Source organism: Callorhinchus milii, unplaced genomic scaffold, assembly GCF_018977255.1.
Source record: "Callorhinchus milii isolate IMCB2004 unplaced genomic scaffold, IMCB_Cmil_1.0 Scaffold10, whole genome shotgun sequence".
Taxonomy (NCBI): domain Eukaryota; kingdom Metazoa; phylum Chordata; class Chondrichthyes; order Chimaeriformes; family Callorhinchidae; genus Callorhinchus; species Callorhinchus milii.
Genome location: NW_024704751.1, coordinates 16,664,661 through 16,674,531, shown reverse-complemented (window position 1 = coordinate 16,674,531; position 9,871 = coordinate 16,664,661). Strand labels below are relative to the sequence as shown.

Genomic DNA, 9,871 nt, shown 5'->3' with positions numbered 1-9,871 from the left:
TTTTGTTGTTGTTGCTGTCTCTCTGAGAATCTCTCCGATTTCTCTCTGAGAATCTCTCCGATTTCTCTCCGAGAATCTCTCCGATTTCTCTCCGAGAATCTCTCCGAGAATCTCTCCGATTTCTCTCTGAGAATCTCTCCGATTTCTATCTCTACAATAGCTCTAACCCTGAACTGTGCAAAATTGTAAAGGTATAAGAATTATCTTTGCTACTGGCTAAAAAATTCCTAATGGGCCTGAAGTTGTATACATTCATGAGGTTGCTAACATTGCCACGTTCCAGGGTCAGAGCATATTAGCAATTTTGCACATGTAGTACACAGCATTAGTTTTGCCAGGTTCCTGTAGACCAGTGTCCAACTTACACATTGCGGCCCATGTGGATAAAAAAAACGACACAAATGGTGTTCTGCTGTAATAGTATTGCTACATAAAGGGTTGACTATATTTGACGTCCATAAAATTAGACCTTATGTTATAAAGGACCGACAAAAAAAATGATCTCTGGCCTAGTTTTCAGATTGTGAGGCTGCTGCTCATGTAATTTCCAGGATGCTGACCAATCAACTGGAACCGCTCTCTAAAGTGCTTCTAACTCCAGGAAAGTTTAATTAGACTTAATTACTGTGAATAACAGGCTCTCTATTGTACTGAGTACACTGCTTTATGCTTGAACAGCAGCGTTTCTAAGCAAATCCATTTTTTTAAAACTTTGTGCAATGTACTATTTTATGCAGCAATTAGTCGGGGCTCTAGTGGAACAATTTTAGTACTTTGCTCTCATTTTTGATGCTCTATTAATAATGCAATGCAATTATAATTTAGCTCCTAATGGGTCTGATATTAATGCCACTAAACATGGCATCCAAACGTCTTAAGTGTAATATTAGAGTGCCACTGTATTCAAAAGATTGGCAGTACCCAGGACCTCAACTCATTTAAGCTCCCTGCTGGGGACAGGGATTGAAGTATTCTGAATGCATTTTACACACCCCCCTGAAGGAATGAGACTTCACCTTTATGAGTCTTCATAATTTATGGTATGAACATCGTACATATCATTCTTAAGGACTCACTGTGACTCTACCTAATTGTAATTTCAAAAAAAATGAGCCAGTATTCCACCCCCACACCTCCACAGTTATAAGAGAAAATACCTACTTCAATGTCTCTGCAAGGAAGAAACTTTGCTGTACATCATCGTGGTATGGTGGGGAACTGTACACATCTCTGATCCCAGAAAATCCAGCATCCACTCGACAGTGCTGCTCCAGAGCCTATGGAAATAGAGAATAGGCTATGTTTGGGCTTTTGGATCTAAAGGCTTTATTCAGCCTCTCTGCTACACAACTGAAACACCCTCACATCTACTGTCTACCTAATAGTCAGCATGTAACAACGCAACATATTTGCATTCTTAAAGTGACAATCTTAAAGCAAGATTAGTTTTATTTTTTCTATACTGTGGAGGTAGTGTGCAAACATTATTTATATACATCACCATTCTCAATCCACTGTCAATATCGATCAGTTTGTAAAGCTTGTGAAACTTTCATTTAATCAGCCCAGAAAAATTCTGGTAAATGGCAGCATTGTATCTGCCTTCCCTCACCTCCGTAACATCGTCCGACTCCGCCACTACCTCATCCCTCAAGCCGCTGAAGCTCTTGTTCAAACCTACATCACCCCAGGCTTGACTACGAAAGCGTCCTGCTTGTCGGCCTTCCCAACTCCTCCCTCCACAGGCTGCAGATAATCCAGAACTCTGCAGCCCGTGTCCTCTCCGGCACCAAACTCCCTGACCCCATCTCACCCATTCTCGCCCGACTCCATTGGCTCCCTATCCTTCAGAGGATCTTGTTCAAGATCCTAGTCCTCACCTTCAAAGCCCTCCATGGCCTCGCCCCACCCTACCTCTGCAACCTCCTAACCCCTGGAACCTCTGGAATTCCATCCCCCAATCACTCCGCCTCGCCGCCTCCTTCAAGTCCAGCCTCAAAATCCTCCTCTTCGATAATGCCATCAGTCACCCCCCTTCCCCTTCCCTCTCCCTCCCTGACCCCAGCTCAAGTCTGAAATGCTATACACTGTCCAGCACCTTGAGATGTCCTCCCGACGTGAAAGGCGCTATACAAATGTAATCTTGTTGTAATAATAACACTTGGCCAGAAATTCCAGCTCGATGGAACCCACATTCCCCCTCCCCACATATAGATACATTTGTATTTACATTAAAACCCCTAGCCCAGGTTTTAATGTAAATACAAATGAATCTACAAGCTCAAAAGATCATAGGCTATAAAAACAAAAGGTTGACCTACCTGCACAACTTCCCAGCCCCAATCTCTGTACTTGGGGTCATGGGTAAATCTCCACATATACATGTAGGTCTCCACCACTTCGGGTCGCAGGATATAATACTTATCATTCATTCTTGTAGCAACTGCGTCTGCACCACCATCAAAACGGAATGCTTCAGGACCAAGTTTAGTAGCTAAAAATCAATCAACAATTCATCAGCATGCACCTACACATTTGTTCAGCATCTTGATTAACTGAAGGTTTAAGACAATTGAGATGAAAAAAAAATGCTTTATTCCAAAGAAGGTCAATTAGGTTCAAAATGAGTCTTTCTGCTTCTTTGTCAGAGAACCATTCACTGAATTAATTATATACTGGATAGATAAGGATAGAGTTCTCAGGAGCCATACGCGTACATACAAACTGAAAGAGGTCTAGCTTCTGACCTTGAAGTTAATAAACTACCATAAAATACAGTTCAAATCCCATTTAAACCCAAATTTATATAGAAAATAGATCCATGTTCCAAATGATTATCCCTGCTTTACCTTTACGACTTGCTTGCCAAATCTGTATGCCATGATTGTTGTAAATTACAAACGTTAAAAGATAGATGTAAACCTTTAAACCAGGTGCATTAAGTTCACCTGAGGTACAAAGACCAAAATGTTCCATTGGGAAAATTCAGCCCAAATTCTGTGTATTAGCACTTCTGACAAGATAACATGATCGTCCTATGTTACTTTCAGATGTCAATCATAGAAAGACTTATTTCCCCCCACCTCCTTACCTTGACTACAGAGGCATCTGCAATTATTTTAATTTTGTTCAGCTGAATTCGGATTTGTATAATACTATCTGGTAGATGACAGAGCAGGTACTTGCAGCAAATTGCTGTTCTCTGTGTCTCACCTGATCTTCTGTATGACTCATGACAGGTAGCTGCGATCTCTGCTGCCAGTTCCATGTAGTGTTGAGACTGCTCTGCCGGTGCATCATCAGCTCCCATGGCTAACATGCCTCCTGAGAAACATGCTAGGTGTCCCATCTTATGGTCCAGGATCCCACCTCGCCACTCTGCAATGTAGGTCAGCCCACTACTAGACTTCTTTACTAAGTTTGTTTCTATCGCCTTTGGAAACAAATGAAAGGGAGCAGACAGCCCATTATTTCACATGACCTTAAAGAGAAATTCAGTTACAGATTTCAGACTGACTCAGTGATAGCGTTCTTGCCTCTTGAGTCAGAAGGTTGCATCAGGGCTTTGACTTACAGTTTAGGCTAACACCCTAAACTGCAATGTTTAGAGATGTGGGAGTGCTGCACTGCTGGAGGTTTTATCCTTCAGATGAGAAATGAGGCCCCATCTGCCTCCTTAGGTGAAAGTCAAAGATCCTATGGCACAATTTGAAAAGAGAAGGGAGTTTATCTTGGTATCCTCAAATAACCCCCAGATAAAATTGGCCATTCATGGCTGTTTGTAGGACATTGTTGTACCAAAATTGGCTGCTACGTTTGCCTACAAATACACAGTCACTGCACTAGATTCCTGCAAAGTGCTTTGAGACATTGACAATATAAGGTGCTATATCAAATGTAAGGATTATTATTTACAAATGGAGTTTGGTACCTGTAAAGCCTCATAATACATTGTTTTAGCTTCTTCATCAGTACTGTCAGACATCAACCAGGCTTTGATCAAATACTCATAGAAACTATCTCCAAGACCACCAATCGAGACATGATCTAGAAAACAAAAGTAGGGAAGGAGGTGAGTTTAACCAGTGAGGTATATGGATTATTATCCACTAAAATGTCAAACTCTTTCAATGATAAAGTGGGGAAGCATTTCCAACAGAAGTAGTCATACCCTTGTTTATGCTAAAAATGCCAGCATATATTTGAAAATGGTAGGAAGGCAAAAGTTCAGATTAAAAACACACTTGGAGAGGCTTCTTGCTTCTAAAGGAAGTGATTTATAACTTTATGGAAAAAAGGAAGCGATCCGTTCTGTGAAAGGAGCCAATGGAGCCTGGTAAGAACTTCTGTGGTCGGGGTACGGAGTTGTAGCCATTCTGTTGTAGTTGTATTCATAGTTGTAGCCAATCTGTTCTCCTAGATTGAGGTGGCTCATTACCTTCTGAGCTGATGATCAATGTACTACAGCAGGGACATTCTGGCTTTGGATATTCAGTATATAGTTTGGGACACGACATGTCAAGCGACTGCCAGGATGGTGGAAGGCGAGCTAGATGGACCTCAGTCTTCTTTTGCCTAGCAAATTCTTATGAAAAGATACCTCAAGGGAAAGTAAACTGATACCTAGAATTGGAGCACCTGAATTACGAGGAGAGGCTATGAAAACTGGGATTGCTGATACTGGAGAAAAGACTGAGAGAGATCTTATTCAACTATTCAAAATCCTAAACAAAAGCAACAAAATTACATCTATAGAGCGCCTTTCACATCGGGAAGACATCCCAAAGCGCTGAACAGTCAGGTGTTGGGGCCCGAGCATGGAGGAGGGGTGGTGTACGGGTGAGGGAAGGCAGAGAGGTGGGAGGGCGACTAATGGCACGATCGAATAAAAGGGTCTTGAGACCGGCCTAAAGATTATAGTTAAATTGAGCCCAAATAACTGAGCTTATTTTCTATGACCATTACCACATCATCTGGGTCCCAGACACACCTTTTCTCTCTGGTCTGCCTATTTTGTTGCAATTTCCCCCCACCCTTTGTTGTGCATCATTAACACTTCTTTACCCCATCATCCTATGTCCTCTACCCCATGTTCTCCTTTGTCTCCCCCTAGCCCTGCCTCCCTACTCTGTTAGCCTTTAAAGCCTCTCCCTCACAACATGCCCCAGTTCTGACGAAGAGCCGTGAGCTCAAAATGTTGACTGATTTTCCTTTCGCTATAGATGCGGCCTGACCTGCTGAGTGTTCCCAGAGACTTCCGTTTTTCTTTCAGATTTCCAGCATCTGCAGTATTTTGTGTTTTGAGCCCAAATAATGTTTGATATAACCACTCAATTTACAAGGATCTCAGGCTCAAATCCAGAAGAGCCAAAATGAACAGACTGTTCACCTACTTTACAGAAAGAAGGGTGAATATATGCAACAAACTATCCAGATGACATTGGTAAAAAACTCAAGAGAGAATTCCACAGGAGGAATCCTGCAGGAAACTGAAATATTGAAATCAAAGGGCATTTCTCATGACTGAAATAATACTGTTACTTACGCTGACCCCAGTGACCAGTGACGGGGCTCAAATAATTGGGGTAAAGTCCATGAGGCTTTTCTAACCGATTCAGAACTTTACGGATTGCCATCACCTGTAAATATACAAATAGAATATGTGTTTGCTGTTTTAAGCAATTAAGTGAAACAGTTCAATAACAATGATACACCAACAGCATATTTGATACTGTTTTCATCTTCAAATCATTTGACAGCTGCATAGTTTCTTTTCTGGTTAAATCATTTTCTTATAATCTTTCACGAAAGCTAAATTTTTTGCTGTCCAGGGCTTTCATGTTTGTGCTTAGTTAGTGATTCATCTTCTGATTTTTTTTCCCCCATCAACGCTGAGATCACTTAGATCCTGTCTCCCTGCAACCAGGGCTCTCGGTCTCTTCATCCTTCTCGATTCCTCTGCCACCATCAACACTTTTGACCAATCTATGCTTCTCCACCAGGTCTCCTCTCAGCTCCACCTTCTCCACTTTGTATTCACTAAAGGCTTTTCATCCAGTCCTTGCACCATCCTTGCGTGTGGCATTCCTCAGGACTCTGTCCTTGGTCCTCTCCTCTTTAATATTTACATGTTCCCCCTTGGTGATATAATCTGCAGGAATTGGGTTAACTTCCACATGTATGCAGACGACACCCAACTCTATCTTTCTGCGCCCTCCCTCGACTCCAGGACTATTGCTTTCCTAATGAACTGTCATGAAGTGCTAGATGAGAGCCAGCTTGTTCTAGTTGAATGTCAACAATACCGAGGCCCTCCTACGTAGCTCTCATCAGCATCTCCTCACCTCAGGTACTGTTAGCCTCACTATTCACGGATCCACTTTCCATCTCACCCAGTACATAATCCAGGTGACTTATTCGACCCTCAACTGTCCTTTAAACTCCACATCCATGCCATGACCCATTCTGCCAGTCTCAGTCATCTGTTCAAGTAGATTTCGGCTCATCATTACCTCAGTTACATCTACGAAAGAGCTATCCATTTAGTTCCATTCTCTAGCCATTTGCCCATTCATTTCTAGGCTTATGACTAACAAAATAAACTTCAATAAAGTCGAGATACTCTGCATAGGAACCAAAAATATACTTTTCACATCAAAACATTTCAAATGCTTCACAGATAATTGTCATTAAATATAATGACATTTTCTAGACAAATGCAGCAGCTATTTGCACAAGCAACGTCCCACAAACAGCTGTGAGGTGACTAACAAATGAATCTGGAGGCTTCTTGGCCAGAACATTATGAGAAACTCCCTTCTCTTTTCAAATAACACCATGGAGTCCTGTAGCTCAGTGGTTAGAGCACTCGCTTTGCAAATGAGAGACCTGGGTTCGATTCACAGCAAGGCAAAACCTTGAGCAAGATTCTTTATTCCACACGCCTGACAATAATCCCTCAAGAAAAAATAATAATAAACTGGTCACTTCAATCCATGACTGTTTGTGGGACACTGCTGTGCGCAATTGACTGCCGCATTTTGCCCACAAATATAGTCAATTCACTTCACAGTGATTCTGTGAAGCACTTTGAGATGTCTAGAAGACGTGAAAAGCACTAAATCAAATGCAAGGATTATTATATAAAATATCTTTACCACTTAAATAGGCAGGCGGGGCCTCGGTTTAATACATCACCCAAAAGACAGGACCTCCAACAATGCAGCCCTTCCTCTGTATGGAACAGCTTAGATTATGAGCTCAAGAGTCCTGACCTGGACGTTGAACTTAGTCTTTTGACACAGAGTGGTATCAACTGAGCCTACCTAATACATGCAGAAAACCAAAGATACCAAGATGAAAGCTGAACAGAAAATGGGTGCATTATGAACTTTAACTTATGAACCATATCTACAGTACAGGGCAGAAATAAACAAAACAATGTTGGGCTGTATTGATGACTCAGTTAAGATCCCCAGAATGTTCAAGCGACACAGAGCTTTGGTGAAGTTGCATCTGAATTACTGTGACAGATTTAGTTCATTTAGAGGCATTGGGGGGCTGCTCAGGCCCCTTATGTCAATGAGTCCCAATGTTAAGTGAATGAGCTCAGCGTAAACACAAACTTCAAGAAGCATGAACGCAAGCAGTTCATATTCACCTTTCCATATTTCTTAAGGAGACAGCAGAGGCAGAGAAATTTGAGACGTAGCTAGATTGATTTTTAGAGCATCTTATGGATTTTTTGTCCGTTTGAAGCCAGCCAAATAATCTGTAATTATCCTTTGCGGTCCTGTTCTTTGTTATTGATTTCCATGAAGAACTTAATTGTTTTTATATTGTATACATTATAGTTTTTCTACTGCAATCAGATGGTGAATAAAATAATAGTTGCTTTGGGCTATAAATTACTGTGCCATTTCAGAGGCTTTGCTCGTATGGTAATGCAATACCAAAGCCAGTGTGCAATTATAAATGCGCATCATTCTAATAAGAGCATAAATGCAATTCAGCTTTACAGCTTTTTACTCCTAGGAATCAAGAGTACACTGGACATATACTACTGTAGAAGCTATTGGATGTCACCATTAGAAACCAAGAAAGAGAGACACACACACACCCTTGAATGCAAACATGTACTCCACAGCGAAGATATTGTTTCAGTATTTTTTTTAAATTCACTGAGTCTAGTAAAAATCTTTGTGCAGTCCCAAGAATGTTCCAAATAGTGTGTTACATTGGGAAGATTTCATTTTCATGACATAAATAGATGAAATAATCAGATTTTGATTGCATTAACTGCATTAACCGTAAAATATTCCCAATAGGTGGGAAAACTGGGATTGCACCAGCTAGGAAAATGAACTGCCTTGATATCACTAGCACACACCACTTAATCTACCCCATGCGAAGAGCACTATATAAATGCAACTTATTGTTTTACCTGAAAGGGAAAGGACCGACTACATGACATACTTCCTGTTCCCAGAAAGAGTCCTGACCTGGAATTCTACAAGTTGCTGCATTTTAGGCTCGGTGTGTATTTACTGTTAAATTAATATTTTAGTCATTACATTCAGTCTATGAATCAGTGGGAAAAAAATTAACAATTATCCCTCCGGTATTCTCTATGCTATAATTCAATTACAGATCACAATTTTAACCTGGTGGTCTGGGTCCATAAGCTCAGACCCCTAGGTTAAAACGAAATGCAGAAAAATGGTCAACTACTGGGTCGTCAGGTTGTCAGATGGCAGCCGTGCAGGATGCCGGACAGTACAATACAACGTTCTCCCGCAGTGAAAGACATTATGAAAAAGCGATGTGAGGATTAAAGATGGCTAAAAGTACAGTCAAAGAGGAAGGTTGTGAGGCGAACTTTGAAAGGCGGTGAGCTGAAGGGACTCCAGGACAAAGTTCAAGAGAATGAAGGCAGATAAACTGAAAGCCCAACCTTTGATGGTGGGACGGGGAACAGAAACAGGCCTGTTTGGTTTCAGGAGGTCACAGAGATAGGGTGAGTCAAGACCATAGAGGGATTTAAAGGTTAGGATGAGGATGTGAACTCGATCCACCAGGGAATGGGGAGCCAGTAGATCAAGGAGAGGATGGGGTGATAGGCTTATAGAGCCTGGTGCAGGAAAGGACACAAAGATATAGAATTCTGAATAATCTACATCTTGTGAAAGGAAGGATGGGTGGTTTGGCCAGCAGAGAGTTAAGATAATCTAACCTCGACCTGTAGAATGTGTGGATCAGTGTCTTGCAGCCCGATGAAACCTGAAAACTGGGATATCATGCTTCCAAAATAGTGTGTGTGTATACAGCACAGTCATAATATAAGCAAACTTGCACTAAACTGGAGCACCTTATAATGGGTCTCCTTATATTTATTAATTTCCATCTGTGCCCCTTAATTTATCTTGTGACTCTTATTTTCTGATCTACCAAATAAAATACCAACCTTTCAAGTTTATGGCATTTCATCATTTACTTAGATGGAAGGAAGTTATTTTATACAAGGAGTTTTTAGAATGTACAATATTTTGCCAGAAGTGGCCATTGAGGCTGAGACCATAATATTTAAAAGGAAATGGAATTTTTTTTAAAGCTCACAAGGAATGCAAAGGTAAATGGGATTATAATAGGGAACTCCAATTTAGGATTGACAGGCTGCACAATCGCCTTCTGTGCTGTAATTTCTATGATTATAATTTCTGTAATGAGTATTTCATATACTTACAAGATTGAACAAATTATGTTTAGTGTCAAGCAGTGAACTGTTGGTCATGAGGTTTTGGAGATAATGTGGGGAAGTGACTCACTTTCTGTTTGCTTTTGATAAACAGGGTCTGTGGACCATTTATTCCTA

General features: G+C 41.0%; 1 protein-coding gene across 1 annotated transcript in view; it reads right to left on the bottom strand.

The window, feature by feature from the left end:
- Window positions 1–9,871, bottom strand: part of LOC103179580 (mannosyl-oligosaccharide 1,2-alpha-mannosidase IA) — a 28,376-nt gene that overhangs the window by 7,219 nt on the left and 11,286 nt on the right. Inside the window, 5 exon segments of the mRNA XM_007894949.2 lie at window positions 1,162–1,277; window positions 2,322–2,494; window positions 3,214–3,433; window positions 3,932–4,047; window positions 5,546–5,639. Coding sequence (XP_007893140.2) covers window positions 1,162–1,277; window positions 2,322–2,494; window positions 3,214–3,433; window positions 3,932–4,047; window positions 5,546–5,639 — 719 coding nt within the window.